We start from the raw sequence: 17,406 nt of genomic DNA on the forward strand, positions 1-17,406 counted from the left end.
GCTTTCAATGAGTCCCAGACTGCTCCCCAGCCCACCAGGCTGGCGTCCGTGGTCACAATCACCCATAAAGGTCTCTGAAAGCATGTTCCCTGAGACAGATGTTCTTGCGACAGCCACCACGGAAGAGAGTCTCTTGTCATCTGATCTAGAACTATCCTTTGAGACAGATCTGCATAATCCCCGTTCCATTGACTAAGCATGCATAACTGCAGAGCTCTCAGATGGAATCGGGCAAAAGTAAATATGTCCATGCAAGCCACCATCAGACCAATTACCTCCATACATTGGGCCACCGATGGTCGTACAGCAGACTGTAGAGATAGGCAAGAGGAAAGAATCTTGACTTTTCTGACTTCCGTCAGGAATGTCTTAATTGAAAGGAAATCTATAATTGTTCCTAGAAAGACCCCCCTTGTGGCCAGAACAAGGTAGCTCTTTCCCAAATTCACGTTCCATCCGTGGGCGCAAAGAAAAGACAACAAGATCTCTGTGTGAGATTTTGCAAGTTGAAAAGATGGCGCATGAATCAGAATGTCATCCAGATAAGGCGCCACTGCAATTCCCAGAGACCGAATCACTGCCAAAAGAGCCCCCAGGACCTTTGAGAAAATCCTGGGAGTTGTAATGCTTGTGGGATACTCCTCTATTAGACCGAACTCGGCCAGTAGTCTTGTTATCCCGGCGTTGAGCCGGAATGATAGGGAATATCCCAGAGCAGAGAAGGTTAGTAAGAAAAGGAAGGCGGCAGTCACCACAGGCAGGACAGTCCCCAGCGGCAACGGCCGAGCAGTCCAAGGACAAACCACTAGAATGGTCAGGCAGGCAGGGTTTGGCAACAGCAAAGCAGCCCAAGGGCACACCACTAGAAAGGTCAGACAGGCAGGGTTCAGCAGCAGTATATCAATCCAGTAATTAAGGTGTATAGCAGGTAGTCAGTCAGGCAGGGATCATACACAAAATAGGCAAATAAATACAACGATCTGTCACACCCAGGAGCACACAAAGTAACACCTATACTTGGGTAGTGACAGATCGTTGTAGTCAAACTTACATAGGCGCAGGATTCGAGCCACAGAAGTCCAACGGCATCAGGAGCATGCGGCGATGACGTCAGTGTCGCACGCATCTGAACCCGACAACCCCTGGCAACGAGCAGGGAAGTAGATGCCGCGCCCCTAGCAAAGGCTAGAGCGGTGTGGCGTGACAGGAGTTGTGGCAAGGCCAAAAGGAAGAGCCACAAACTGAAAATGTCTGCCCAGGAAGGCAAATCATAGAAATTTGTGAAGGTCCCTGTGAATGGGAACATGGAGGTACGCATTCTTCAGGTCTATGGTCGTCATGAACTGACCCTCTTGCACTAAAGGAAGAATGGAACGGATAGTCTCCATTTTGAAGGACGGCACTCTGAGAAACTTGTTGAGACATTTTAGATCTAGAATAGGCCTGAACGTTCCCTCCTTTTGGGAACCACAAACAGATTGGAATAGAACTCTAGACCCTGTTTTTGTACTGGAACTTGAACTACCACTCACATAAGGGAAAGGTCCTGTACACATTTCAAGAACGCCTCTCTTTTTATTTGGTTTGCAGATAATTTTGAAAGGTGGAACCTGCCTCTGGGAGGAACGGTCTTGAATTCTAATTTGTAACCCTGGGATACTATGTCCACGGATCTGGAACATCTCGTATCCATGCTTAAGAAAACAGAGAGTCTTCCCCCAACTTGAACCGGTCCCGGATTGGGGGCAAACCCTTCATGCTGACTTAGACTCAGCTGCAGGCTTCTTGGATTCCTTCCCCTTGTTCCAAGACTGACTGGGTTTCCAAGAAGGCTTGGACTGTTTCTGCTTGGTAGAAGAGGGGGGGGGGAGACTTACCTCTGAAGTTATAAAAGGAACGAAAATTACTCTGACGTCCTTTCGGCCTATTCTTCTTATCTTGTGGCAGAAAAGATCCTTTACCACATGTGATATGGCCAAAAGTTTAGACTTAGACTTCAGCAATAAGGCTCTGCGCGACAAAATCGCAAAACCAGATATTTTGGCTCCCAACTTGATAACCTGCAAAGAGGCATCAGTAATAAAGGAATTTGCTAACTTAAGAGCCTTGATCCTATCTTGTATCTCCTACAAAGTCGTCTCTGCTTGAAGAGACTCAGACAAAGCATCAAACCAATAGGCTGCCGCACTTGTCACGGTAGCAATACACACCGCCGGTTGCCATGGTTGACCCTGATAAATAACACAATTTATGCTTACCTGATAAATGTATTTCTCTTGTGGTGTATCCAGTCCACGGATCATCCATTACTTGTGGGATATTCTCCTTCCCAACAGGAAGTTGCAAGAGGACACCCACAGCTGTTATATAGCTCCTCCCCTAACTGCCATATCCAGTCATTCGATTGAAACAAGCCGAGAAAGAAGAAACCATAGGGTGCAGTGGTAAATGTAGTTTAATCTAAAATTGTGACCTGCCTTAAAATGACAGGGCGGGCCGTGGACTGGATACACCACAAGAGAAATAAATTTATCAGGTAAGCATAAATTGTGTTTTCTCTTGTAAGGTGTATCCAGTCCACGGATCATCCATTACTTGTGGGATACCAATACCAAAGCTAAAGTACACTTATGAAGGGAGGGACAAGGCAGGTACTTAAACGGAAGGTACCACTGCCTGTAAAACCTTTCTCCCAAAAATAGCCTCCGAAGAAGCAAAAGTATCAAATTTGTAGAATTTTGAAAAAGTATGAAGCGAAGACCAAGTCGCCGCCTTGCAAAGCTGTTCAACAGAAGCCTCATTTTTAAAGGCCCATGTGGAAGCCACAGCTCTAGTAGAATGAGCTGTAATCCTTTTAGGAGGCTGCTGTCCAGCAGTATCATAGGCTAAGCGGATTATGCTTCTTAGCCAAAAAGAAAGAGAGGTTGCCGAAGCCTTTTGACCTCTCCTCTGTCCAGAGTAAATCACAAACAAAGCAGATGTTTGACGAAAGTAAAACTTTAAAGCACGAACCACGTCCAGATTATGTAAAAGACGTTCCTTCTTTGAAGAAGGATTAGGACACAATGATGGAACAACAATCTCTTGATTGATATTCTTAGTAGATACCACCTTAGGCAAAAACCCAGGTTTTGTACGCAGAACTAGCTTATCTGTATGGAAGATCAGATAAGGAGAATCACATTGTAAAGCAGATAACTCGGAAACTCTACGAGCCGAGGAAATAGCCATCAAAAAAAGAACTTTCCAAGATAAAAGTTTGATATCTATGGAATGAAGAGGTTCAAACGGAACCCCCTGAAGAACTTTAAGAACCAAATTTAAGCTCCATGGGGGAGCAACAGGTTTAAACACAGGCCTGACAAAATTCCTGAACGTCTGGAACATCCGCCAGACACTTGTGCAAAAGAATAGACAGTGCAGAAATCTGTCCTTTCAAAGAACTAGCTGATAATCCTTTTTCCAAACCCTCTTGGAGAAAAGATAATATCCTGGGAATCCTAACCTTACTCCATGAGTAACTATTGGATTCGCCCCAATAAAGATATTTACGCCATATCTTATGGTAGATTTTCCTGGTGACAGGCTTTCGTGCCTGTCTTAAGGTATCAATAACTGACTCGGAGAAGCCACGCTTTGATGAAATCAAGCGTTCAATCTCCAGGCAGTCAGCCTCAGAGAAATTAGATTTGGATGATTGAAAGGACCTTGTAGTAGAAGGTCCCGTCTCAAAGGCAGGGTCCAAGGTGGAAAGGATGACATGTCCACTAGGTCTGCATACCAGGTCCTGCGTGGCCACGCAGGCGCTATCAAGATCACCGATGCTCTCTCCTGCTTGATTTTGGCAATCAGTCGAGCGAGCAGAGGAAACGGTGGAAACACGTAAGCCAGGTTGAAAGACCAAGGCGCTGCTAGAGCATCTATCAGCGTCGCTTCCGGGTCCCTGGACCTGGATCCGTAATAAGGAAGCTTGGCGTTCTGGCGAGACGCCATGAGATCCAGTTCTGGTTTGCCCCAACGATGAATCAATTGAGCAAACACCTCCGGATGGAGTTCCCACTCCCCCGGATGAAAAGTCTGACGACTTAGGAAATCCGCCTCCCAGTTCTCTACACCTGGGATATGGATCGCTGATAGGTGGCAAGAGTGTCTCTCTGCCCAGCGAATTATTTTGGAGACTTCTAACATCGCTAGGGAACTCCTTGTTCCCCCTTGATGGTTGATGTAAGCCACAGTCGTGATGTTGTCCGACTGAAATCTGATGAACCTCAGGGTTGTCAACTGAGGCCAGGCTTGAAGAGCATTGAATATTGCCCTCAATTCCAGAATATTTATTGGGAGGAGTTTCTCCTCCTGAGTCCACAATCCCTGAGCCTTCAGGGAATTCCAGACTGCACCCCAATCTAGAAGGCTGGCATCTGTCGTTACAATTGTCCAATCTGGCCTGCGAAAGGTCATACCTTTGGACAGATGGGCCCGAGATAGCCACCAGAGAAGAGAATCTCTGGTCTGTTGGTCCAGGTTTAGTAGAGGGGACAAATCTGTGTAATCCCCATTCCACTGACTGAGCATGCAAAGTTGCAGCGGTCTGAGATGTAGGCGCGCAAACGGTACTATGTCCATTGCCGCTACCATTAAGCCGATTACCCCCATGCACTAAGCCACCGAAGGGCGCAGAATAGAATGGAGAACACGGCAAGAATTTAGAAGTTTTGATAACCTGGACTCCGTCAGGTAGATTTTCATTTCTACAGAATCAATCAGAGTCCCTAGGAAGGAGACTCTTGTGAGTGGGGACAGAGAACTCTTTTCCTCGTTCACTTTCCACCCATGCGACCTCAGAAATGCCAGAACTATGTCCGTATGGGACTTGGCAATTTGGAAGTTTGACGCCTGTATCAGGATGTCGTCTAGATAAGGGGCCACTGCTATGCCCCGCGGCCTTAGGACTGCCAGAAGGCATAACTTCCCCCTCGACAGTATCCTCTGGTGATAAATTTTTTAAAGACAAAAGCTGATCTTTGTTGTTTAAAGTGAAATCAATACATTTAGTACACATTCTCATATGGGGTTCCACCATGGCTTTTAAACATAATGAACAAGGAGTTTCCTCTATGTCAGACATGTTTATACAGACTAGCAATGAGACTAGCAAGCTTGGAAAACACTTTAAATCAAGTTAACAAGCAAATATAAAAAACGGTACTGTGCCTTAAAGAGAAACAAATTTTGTCAAAATTTGAAAAACAGTGAAAAAAAGGCAGTAAATCAAACGAAATTTTTACAGTGTATGTAATAGGTTAGCAGAGCATTGCACCCACTTGCAAATGGATGATTAATCCCTTAATGCAAAAAACGGATCAAAAAAACGAATTAAACGTTTTTTAAACAGTCACAGCAACTGCCACAGCTCAACTGTGGCCCTACCTTCCTCAAACGACTTTTGAAGCCTTTAGAGCCCTTCAGAGATGTCCTATATCATGCAGTGGACTGCTGAGCGAAGCTGAATGTCTCTGTCTGTAATTTTAACTGCGCAAAAAAAGCGCTAAAATAGGCCCCTCCCACTCATACTACAACAGTCGTGGAAAAAAAAAAAAAAGCAGAGAAAATAGCCTCGGCTACTGTTTCTAGGCAAAAATCTGGAGGAAAACTGTTTCTAGGCAAAAAATCAAGCCAGCCATGTGGAAAAAACTAGGCCCCAATAAGTTTTATCACCAAAGCATATATAAAAACAATTAAACATGCCAGCAAACGTTTTATATTGCCATTTTATAAGAGTATATATCTCTGATAGTAAGCCTGATACTAGTCGCTATTAAATCACTGTAATTAGGCTTAACTTACATAAATCCGGTATCAGCAGCATTTTCTAGTCCCTAGAAAAACTTAAAACTGCACATACCTTATAGCAGGATAACCTGCACGCCATTCTCCCTCTGAAGTTACCTCACTCCTCAGACATATGTGAGAACAGCAGTGGATCTTAGTTACAAGCTGCTAAGATCATAGAAAACGCAGGCAGATTCTTCTTCTAAATACTGCCTGAGAGAAAATAGTACAACTCCGGTACTATTTAAAATAACAAACTTTTGATTGAAGAAAAAACTAACTATATTTTACCACTCTCCTCTTACTACCTCCAGCTTTGTTGAGAGTTGCAAGAGAATGACTAGATATGGCAGTTAGGGGAGGAGCTATATAACAGCTCTGCTGTGGGTGTCCTCTTGCAACTTCCTGTTGGGAAGGAGAATATCCCACAAGTAATGGATGATCCGTGGACTGGATACATCTTACAAGAGAAATACATATTTTTCAAGTAAGCCTCCAGCTTCTTGTCCATAGGGTCCTTGAAAGAGCAACTATCCTCAATGGGAATAGTAGTTCTTTTAACCAGGGTAGAAATCGCCCCTTCCACCTGGGGTACCGTCTGCCATGACTCCTTAATGGAGTCAGCCACCAGGAACATCTTTCTAAATACCGAAGATGGGGAAAAATGAATTCCAGGTCTCTCCCATTCCCGGGAAAAGATTTCCATAGCACAGTCTAGCACAGGAAACACCTCCACAGAGGAGTGAACATCAAAATATCTATTTTATTTGCTAGATCTCTTAGGGTTGACCACGACAGGGGTATCTGAGTCTTCCAAAGTAGCCAAATCCTCCTTTAACAAAACACGAAGGTGTTCAAGCTTAAAAAAAAGGATGGTCTACACCAGACTATTGTTTTAAAAGATAGATAATCCCTTTATTACCCATTCCCTAGTTTTGCATAACCAACAGTTATATTAATACACTTTTTACCTCTGTGATTATTTTGTATCTAAGCCTCTGCAAACTGCCCCTTTATTTCAGTTATTTTGACAGACTTTCATTTTAGCCAATCAGTGCGGGCTCCTAGGAACTCCATGTGCATGAGCAGTGTTATCTATATGAAACACATAAACTAACATCCTCTAGTGGTGAAAAACTGTCAAAATGCCCTGAGCTAAGGGGCGGCCTTCAAGAGCTTAGAAATTAGCATATAAACCTCCTAGATTTAGCTTTCAACTAAGAATACCAAGAAAACAAAGTCAAATTGGTGAAAGAAGTAAATTGGAAAATTGTTTAAAATTACATGCCCTATCTGAATAATTAAAGTTTATTTTGGACTAGACTGTCCCTTTAAATCTGAAGGAAACCACTTCAGCATCAAAAGAAGGAATTATACTATCCGAATCTGAGATCTCACACTCAGAGGCTACCAAAGTATCTTCCTCTTCAGACTTATAAGAAAGAGGAACTTGGTTAGCCTGGACGTTTGAGGAGAAAGCTGCGGCATTGCCTGAGCAGCATCAACCTGAGTGGTGGCTCAGCAAGAAAAAGTCTCTTTGTACATTAATGTTCTCTCAATACAATCAGAACAAAAGGGGCAAAGGAGGTTTAACTTGGTTATCTAGACAAAGTTTGCATTCAGCAGGAGGCACAGACTACTGGTCCATCTTACTTTTTTTTTTTTTTTTTTTTTTTTTTAAACATTGAACCTTTAAGAGCATTCTTCCCTAATAGTAAAAATGACTGCTAAACAGGGTTTAATATAACCTCCTAAATATTCTCCAAAGGTTGAGAGCTAAATTAATGCCCAAACCTCTCATATGTAATTGAGGCTTAAGACACTTTAAAAACAGGCTACTCTACACCTCAGCCTACCTGCCCACTCTGCACTACGGACTCGTATCCGCTTGAAAAATCGGAACCTGCAGTGTATTTCTAAAAGCTCCGTTACTGTCTGTAGAGGCTTGTTGCAACACATCCACTTCCGCTATCAGCTACTCCGCTATAATGAAAAGCGCACGCTTAGGGAAAACTTACTGCCTCAGAGAAGGATCCGCCTCCCTCTAGTATTACAGAGGTGGTCCCGGCGGCCATAATTAAACACTTTTATCGTAATACCCCGTAGTGACATGTCTCAGGAGTTAGCATTCTAAACTGAGACATGTCCAGACCCATCCGCGTCGCCGCTACCTTACCTACACTTATTAACCCCTAATCTGCCGACCGGACCTCGCCGCTACTATAATAAATGTATTAACCCCTAAACCGCCTCACTCCCGCCTCAAAAACCCTATAATAAATAGTATTAAGCCTTAATCTGCCCTCCCTAACATCGCTGACACCTAACTTCAAGTATTAACCCCTAATCTGCCGACCGGACCTCAACGCTACTATAATAAATGTATTAACCACTAAAGCTAAGTCTAACCCTAACCCTAACACCCCCTTAAATTAAATATAATTTAAATCTAACGAAATAAAATAAATCTTATTAAATAAATTAATCCTATTTAAAGCTAAATACTTACCTGTAAAATAAACCCTAATATAGCTACAATATAAATAATTATACTGTAGCTATTTTAGGATTAATATTTATTTTACAGGCAACTTTTTATTTATTTTAACCAGGTACAATAGCTATTAAATAGTTAATAACTATTTAATAGCTACCTAGTTAAAATAATTACAAAATTACCAGTAAAATAAATCCTAACCTAAGTTACAATTAAACCTAACACTACACTATCAATAAATTAATTAAAAAAACTACCTACAATTATCTACAATTAAATCAACTAAACTAAATTACAAAAAAAAAAAACACTAAATTACAACAAAAAAAACCCACTAAATTACAAAAAATAAAAAAATGATTACAAGAATTTTAAACTAATTACACCTACTCTAAGCCCCCTAAAAAAATAACAAAACCCTCCAAAATAAAAAAAAAATGCCCTACCCTATTCTAAAATAAAAAGTTTACAGCTATTTTACCTTACCAGCCCTTCAAAGGGCCTTTTGCGGGGCATGCCCCAAAGAAAACAGCTCTTTTGCCTGTAAAAAAACATACAATACCCCCCCAACATTACAACCCACCACCCACATACCCCTAATCTAACCCAAACCCCCCTTAAATAAACCTAACACTAAGCCCCTGAAGATCTCCCTACCTTATCTTCACCACGCCGGGTATCACCGATCCGTCCAGAAGAGGCTCCAAAGTCTTCATCCTATCCAGGAAGAAGAGGTCCAGAAGAGGCTCCAAAGTCTTCATCCTATCCGGCAAGAAGAGGACATCCGGACCGGCAAACATCTTCATGCAAGCGGCATCTTCTATCTTCATCCATCCGACGAGGAGCGGCTCCATCTTTAAGACCTCCGGCGCGGAACATCCTCTTCTCCAGACGACTAGACGACAAATGAAGGTTCCTTTAAGGGACGTCATCCAAGATGGCGTCCCTCGAATTCCGATTGGCTGATAAGATTCTATCAGCCAATCGGAATTAAGGTAGGAAAAATCTGATTGGCTGATTGAATCAGCCAGATTCAAGTTCAATCGGATTGGCTGATCCAATCAGTCAATCAGATTGAGCTCGCATTCTATTGGCTGTTCCGATCAGCCAATAGAATGCGAGCTCAATCTGATTGGCTGATCCAATCAGCCAATCGGATTGAACTTGAATCTGATTGGCTGATCCTATCAGCCAATCGGAATTCGAGGGACGCCATCTTGGATGAAATCCCTTAAAAGGAACCTTCATTCGTCGTCTAGTTGTCGGAAGAAGAGGATGTTCCGCGCCGGAGGTCTTGAAGAAGGAGCCGCTCCTCGTCGGATGAATGAAGATAGAAGATGCCGCTTGCATGAAGATGTTTGCCGGTCCGGATGTCCTCTTCTTGCCGGATAGGATGAAGACGTCGGAGCCTCTTCTGGACCTTTTCTTGCCGGATAGGATGAAGACTTTGGAGCCTCTTCTGGACGGATCGGTGATACCCAGCGTGGTGAAGATAAAATAGGTAGATCTTCAGGGGCTTAGTGTTAGGTTTTTTAAGGGGGGTTTGGGATAGATTAGGGGTATGTGGGTGGTGGGTTGTAATGTTGGGGGTGTATTGTATGTTTTTTTACAGGCAAAAGAGACGTTTTCTTTGGGGCATGCCCCGCCAAAGGTCCTTTTAAGGGCTGGTAAGGTAAAAGAGCTGTAAACTTTTTATTTTAGAATAGGGTAGGGCATTTTTTTATTTTGGGGGGCTTTGTTATTTTTTTAGGGGGCTTAGAGTAGGTGTAATTAGTTTAAAATTCTTGTAATCTTTTTTTATTTCTTGTAATTTAGTGGGGGGGGGTTTTGTAATTTAGTGGGGGGGTTTTGTAATTTAGTTTAGTTGATTTAATTGTAGATAGTTTATTTCATTTATTGATAGTGTAGTGTTAGGTTTAATTGTAACTTAGGTTAGGATTTATTTTACTGGCAATTTTGTAATTAATTTTAACTAGGTAGCTATTTAATAGTTATTAACTATTTAATAGCTATTGTACCTGGTTAAAATAAATACAAAGTTGCCTATAAAATAAATATTAATCCTAAAATAGCTACAATATAATTATTCGTTATATTGTAGCTATTTTAGGGTTTATTTTACAGGTAAGTATTTAGCTTTAAATAGGAATAATTTATTTAATAAGATTTATTTTATTTCGTTAGATTTAAATTATATTTAACTTAGGGGGGTGTTAGGGTTAGACTTAGCTTTAGGGGTTAATACATTTATTATAGTAGCAGTGAGGTCCGGTCGGCAGATTAGGGGTTAATACTTGAAGTTAGGTGTCAGCGATGTTAGGGGGCAGATTAGGGGTTAATACTATTTATTATATGGTTTTTGAGGTGGGAATGAGGCGGCAGCAGATTAGGGATACATAGGGATAATGTAGGTTGCGGCGGTGTACGGTCGACAGGTTAGGGGTTAAAAAATTTAATTATAGTGGCGGCGATGTGGGGGGACCTCGGTTTAGGGGTACATAGGTAGTTTATGGGTGTTAGTGTACTTTAGAGCACAGTAGTTAAGAGCTTTATGAACCGGCGTTAGCCCATAAAGCTCTTAACTCCTGACTTTTTTCTGCGGCTGGAGTCTTGTTGTTAGAGTTCTAACGCTCACATCAGCCAAGACTCTAAATACCAGCGTTAGAAAGATCCCATTGAAAAGATAGGATACGCAATTGACGTAAGGGGATCTGCGGTATGGAAAGGTCGCGGCTGGAAAGTGAGCGTTAGACCCTTTCCTGACTGACTCTAAATACCAGCGGGCAGCCAAAACCAGCGCTAGGACCCCCTAACGCTGGTTTGGACGGCTAACGCAGAACTCTAAATCTAGGCGATTGTTTTTAAAAGCCCATGTGGAAGCCACCGCTCTAGTAGAATGAGCCGTAATTTTTTCAGGAGGCTGCTGTCCAGCAGTCTCGTATGCCAGGCGGATGATGCTTTTCAGCCAAAAAGAAAGAGGTAGCCGTAGCTTTTTGACCCCTACACTTTCCCGAATAAACAATGAATAGAGAAGATGTTTGACGGAAACCCTTGGTCGCTTGTAAGTAAAACTTCAAGGCACGAACCACGTCCAAGTTATGTAACAGACTTCCTTCTTAGACGAAGGATTAGGACACAAGGAAGGAACAACAATTTCTTGATTAATATTCTTATTTGAAACAACCTTAGGAAGGAATCCAGGTTTAGTATGCAAAACCACCTTATCAGAATGGAATATAAGATAAGGCGAATCACATTGTAACGCAGAAAGCTCAGAAACCCTTCGAGCAGAAGAGATAGCAACTAAAAACAAAACTTTCCAAGATAAAAGCTTAAAGGGACATAATACTCATGTGCTAAATCACTTGAAACTGATGCAGTATAACTGTAAAAAGCTGACAGGAAAATATCACCTGAGCATCTCTATGTAAAAAAGGGAAGATATTTTACCTCACAATATCCTCAGCTCAGCAGAGTAAGTTCTGTGTAAAAAGTTATACTCAGCTGCTCCCAGCTGCAGGTAAAAAAAAATAAAAAAATGAAGAAATAAACAGCAGCCAATCAGCATCAGCAGTGCTGAGGTCATGAACTCTTACTGTGATCTCATGAGATTTGACTTAACTCTCATGAGATTTCATAGTAAGCTTCCTTTACCTGATTGGTGAAATAATATGAGAGTGCACAAAGCTCATCCTTTCAGTTGTCCCGGGACAGACATATTAATATGCTGCTTAGAAATCCTTTACAATGGGAGGTGGCTACTGAGGAACTTTTGAGGTAAAATATCTTTCTTTTTTACATAGAGATGTTCAGGTGATATTTTCTAATCAGCTTTTTACAGCTATGCTGCATCACTTTCAAGTGTTTAAACATTTGGGTATTATGGCCCTATAATATCCATGGAATGCATGGGTTCAAACGGAACCCCTTGAAGAACAATGAGAACTAAATTCAAACTCCATGGCGGAGCAACAGGTTTAAACACAGGCTTGATTCTGATTAAAGCCTGACAAAAAGACTGAAAGTCTGGGACATCCGCCAGACGCTTGTGTAGTAAAATTGACAAAGCAGAAATTTGTCCCTTTAAGAAACTAGCTGATATTCCCTTCTCCAATCCTTCTTGGAGAAAGGACAAAATCCTAGGAATCCTAACCCTACTCCATGAGTAGCCCTTGGATTTGCACCAATAAAGATATTTACGCCATATCTTATGGTAAATCTTTCTAGTGACAGGCTTTCGAGCCTGAATCAAAGTATCAATGACCGACTCCGCTTAGATAAAATCAAGCGTTCAATCTCCAGGCAGTCAGCTGCAGAGAATTTAGATTTGGATGTTGGAACGAACCTTGAATGAGAAGGTCCTGTCTCAATGGCAGTTTCCACGGTGGCAGAGAAAACATGTCCACTAGATCTGCATACTAAGTCCTGCGTGGCCACGCAGGCGTTATCAGGATTACTAAAGCTCTCTCCTGTTTGATTCTTGCAATCAGACGAGGTAGGAGAGGAAATGGAGGAAACACCTAAGCCAGGTTGAAAGACCAAGGTACTGCTAGAACATCTATTAGTACAGCTTGGGGATCCCTTGACCTGGACCCGTAACGAGGAAGTTTGGCATTCTGACGAGATGCCATCAGATCCAATTCCGGTGGGCCCCATTGACGAATCAATGATGCAAACACCTCCGGATGGAGTTCCCACTTCCCCGGATGAAAAGTCTGACAACTTAGAAAATCCGCTTCCCAGTTCTCTACTCCTGGGATAGATTGCCGATAGGTGGCAAGAGTGAGCCTCCGCCCATCGGATTATCTTTGAAACCTCTATCATCGCTAGAGAACTCTTTGTTCCCCCTTGATGATTGATATATGCTACAGTCGTTATATTGTCTGACTGGAATCTTATGAAAATGGCCAAAGCCAACTGAGGCCACGCCTGAAGCGCGTTGAATATTGCTCTAAGTTCCAGACTATTGATTGGTAATAGGGACTCCTCCTGAGTACAAACACCCTGAGCCTTCAGGGAATTCCAGACTGCACCCCAGCCCAAGAGGCTGACGTCCGTCGTCACTATGACCCATGCTGGCCTGCGGAAGCACATTCCCTGGGACAGATGATCCTGCGACAACCACCAAAGAAGAGAGTCTCTGGTCTATAGATCCAGATTTATCTGAGGAGATAAATTCGCATGATTCCCATTCCACTGTCTGAGCATGCACAGCTGCAGTGGTCTGAGATGAAAGCGAGCAAACAGAACGATGTCCATTGCCGCTACCATTAATCCAATGACCTCTATACACTGCGCCACTGATGGCCGAGGAATGGACTGAAGTGCTCGGCAAGTAGTTAGAATCTTTGACTTTCTGACCTCCGTCAGAAAAATTATCATGTCTACCGAGTCTATCAGAGTTCCCAAGAATGGAACTCTTGTTAGTGGAACCAGTGAACTTTTTTCTATATTCACTTTCCAACCGTGAGTTCTTAGAAATGCCAATACGATGTCCGTGTGAGATTTGGTCAGGTGATAAGATGACGCCTGGATCAAAATATCGTCCAGATAGGGCGCCACTGCTATGCCCCGCGGCCTGAGAACCGCCAGAAGGGACCCTAGCACCTTTGTGAAGAATCTGGGAGCTGTGGCCAACACGAAAGGAAGGGCCACGAACTGATAATGTTCGTCCAGAAAGGCGAACCTTAGAAACTGATGATGATCCTTGTGTATAGGAATGTGAGATACGCATCCTTCAGGTCCACGGTGGTCATATATTGACCATCCTGGATCATTGGTAAAATTGTTCGTATAGTCTCCATCTTGAGAAATTTGTATAGGCATTTTAGATCTAAAATCGGTCTGAAGGTTCCCTCTTTTTTGGGAACCACGAACAGATTTGAGTAAAACCCCTGTCCCAGTTTTGGAACTGGACAAATTACACCCATGGTATAGAGGTCTTTTACACAGCGTAAGAATGCCTCTCTTTTTGTCTGGTCTACAGACAAATGTGAAAGATGAAATCTCCCTCTTGGAAGAAAATCCTTGAATTCTAGCTGATACCCTTGGGTCACAATTTCTAATGCCCAGGGATCCTGAACATCCCTTGCCCAAGCCTGAGCGTAGAGAGAAAGTCTGCCCCCTACTAAATCCGGTCCCGGATCGGGGGCTGCCCCTTCATGCTGTCTTGGTAGCAGCAGCGGGCTTCTTAAACTTGTTTACCTTTATTCCAGGCCTGGTTAGGTCTCCAGACTGACTTGGATTGTGCAAAATTCCCCTCCTGCTTTGTGGCGGAAGAGGAAGTAGAGGGTCCACCTTTAAAGTTTCGAAAGGAACAAAAATTATTTTGTTCAGCCCTCATCTTAACAGTCTTATCCTGAGGCAGGGCATGACCTTTACCTCCAGTAATGTCAGAAATGATTTCCTTCAGTTCAGGCCCGAATAGGGTCTTACCTTTAAAAAAGGAATAGCTAAAAGCTTAGATTTAGACGACACATCAGCAGACCACGATTTAAGCCATAACACTCTACGCGCTAAAATGGCAAAGCCTGCATTTTTCGCCGCTAATTTAGCCATTTGAAAAGCGGCATCAGTAATAAAAGAATTAGCTAGCTTGAGAGCCTTAATTCTATCCAAAATATCATCTAATGGGGTCTCAACCTTAAGAGACTTCTCTAGAGCCTCGAACCAAAAAGCTGCTGCAGTAGTAACTGGAACAATGCACGCTATAGGTTGTAGAAGAAAACCCTGATGAATAAACAATTTATTTATAAGACCCTCTAATTTTTTATCCATAGGATCTTTGAAAGCACAACTGTCCTCAATAGGTATAGTTGTACGCTTAGCTAGGGTAGAAATAGCTCTCTCCACCTTAGGGATCGTTTGCCAAGAATCTCGAATGGTGTCAGATATGGGAAACATTTTCTTAAAAGTAGGAGGGGGAAGAGAACGGAATGCCTGGTCTATCCCATTCCTTAGTAACAATGTCCGAAATTCTTTTAGGGACTGGAAAAACATCAGTGTAAGTAGGTACCTCTAGATATTTATCCATCTTACACAATTTCTCTGGTGGTATTACAATAGGGTCACAATCATCCAGAGTCGCTAAAACCTCCCGGAGTAACAGGCGGAGGTGTTCAAGATTAAATTTAAAGGACATCATGTCCGAGTCTGTCTAAGGTAACACATTTCCTGAATCTGAAAGCTCTCCCTCAGACAGCAATTCCCAGACCCCCAAATCAGAACACTGTGAGGGTACATCGGAAATGGCCAATAAAGCATCAGAGGGCTCAGCATTTACCTTAATAACGGACCTACTGCGCTTACTTTGGCAGTTTAGATAATACCTCTGTAAGGGTAGTAGACATAACTGCAGCCATATCTTGCAGAGTAAAAGAATTAGACGCACTAAAAGTACTTGGCGTCACTTGAGTGGGCGTTAAAGGTTGTGACACTTGGGGAGAATTGGATGGCATAACCTGATTCTCTTCAGACTGAGAATCATCCTTAGACATACTTTTATCATCTAAAATATGTTCTTTGCAATGTAAGGCCCTTTCAGTACATGAGGGACACAATGTAAGTGGGGGTTCCACAATGGCTTCTAAACACATAGAGCATTGACTTTCCTCAATGTCAGACATGTTGAACAGGCTAGTAATAACCACAAAAAGTCTTGAAAACACTTTATGAAAAAAACAACAATTTTGAAAAACGGTACTGCGCCTTTAAGAAGTAAAAAAGCGCACAATTTTTCCAAATCTGCTTTAAAATGCTATAACGCTCACAATTTTAGCATACATCTATCTTATATTGTAGCCTAAGATTGCACCAAAAGTAAGGGACAAATTAACCCTCTATAAACAAAACGTTAATCATTTTAACACCTCTTTCACTTTACCCTCTTCCTATTACTAGTATAGGCAAAGAGAATGACTGGGGGTGGAGAGAAGGGAGGAGTTATATATACAGCTCTGCTGTGGTGCTCTTTACCACTTCCTGTTAGCAGGAGGATAATATCCCACAAGGATGAATCCGTGGACTCGTATCAAGTAGAAGAAAATCTTTTACAGACACCAAACTTCACCTCCTCGTTGTACTGAAGGCAAAGAGAATGACTAGGAATTGTGGGAAGGGGAGGGATACTTAACAGCTTTGCTGTGGTGCTCTTTGCCTCCTCCTGCTGGCCAGGAGTGATATTGCCAACAGAAACTGAGGACGCCGTGGACTCACCATATCTTAGGAAAGAAAAAGCCACTATAGAAAGTATCCAGCTCTTTGGCCTGTCAATCAAAGGTAGTAAAACACACAAAGTGACAACTGGATGATTTTAAAAGAGTGGGTTGCAACAGATTTAAAATAACTTATTTAGACCTGTACCACACATTAAAAGTCACCAACTAATGTAAGTATGTCAGCCTAATTTATTCTTAATTAGTTAATGGAACTAGATTGCTGTTGACAAAATGCTGTTAGGTTATATTGTTTATTGACTTAGTCATCAAGCAAACCTAACAGGTCAGGTTAAAAGGGATATAAAACAGTGCGCCTTTAGTTAAACAAATATATTTCTATATATTTAAATTATCTGAACTTAATCATAAACTTACTATCTGGTTTATTGGTACACCGTGTCGGTGTTGATGTTTCAGGCATACTCTTCACTGCAGAGGCAGGCTCCATCTTATAAATGCTCTCATCCTGACAGAAGCTCTTCTCAATACTGTCAAAGAACCACTGGATAGAAACACAGTGAACATTCCATTTCCTGGCACACTCATACTTCTGACCTGTAAAGAAAATATATCAGACGCAAACATTTCAGAAATATAGAAAAGCTAATGCAAGGCTATTTAAATATAATAGACTTAGGTTTCAGCTCAATCTGGTCATTGCAATTCTGCAGGCAATTTAAAAAGAAAACAAACAATTTTAATACCAGTGGGTATCAAAATGAAAGGAGTTAAAAGACTATTTTAGAATGTTACAATAGAAAGCAACCTTTTTTAACGAGTGTGTCCACTCAGCAGTAATATCTATTTTTAAAATTATTAGACACATTTCAATACAAAAATTAAATGATCTAACTTGTTAAAGAA

At 42.0% G+C, this 17,406-nt stretch overlaps 1 protein-coding gene across 1 annotated transcript in view; it reads right to left on the reverse strand.

Moving 5' to 3' along the window:
• TOPBP1 (DNA topoisomerase II binding protein 1) overlaps positions 1-17,406 on the reverse strand; it is an 872,354-nt gene that overhangs the window by 822,076 nt on the left and 32,872 nt on the right. Inside the window, exon 7 of the mRNA XM_053715750.1 lies at positions 16,918-17,097. Coding sequence (XP_053571725.1) covers positions 16,918-17,097 — 180 coding nt within the window. The remainder of the gene's footprint in view (positions 1-16,917; positions 17,098-17,406) is intronic.

The sequence above is a fragment of the Bombina bombina genome, chromosome 5, assembly GCF_027579735.1.
Source record: "Bombina bombina isolate aBomBom1 chromosome 5, aBomBom1.pri, whole genome shotgun sequence".
NCBI lineage: Eukaryota > Metazoa > Chordata > Amphibia > Anura > Bombinatoridae > Bombina > Bombina bombina.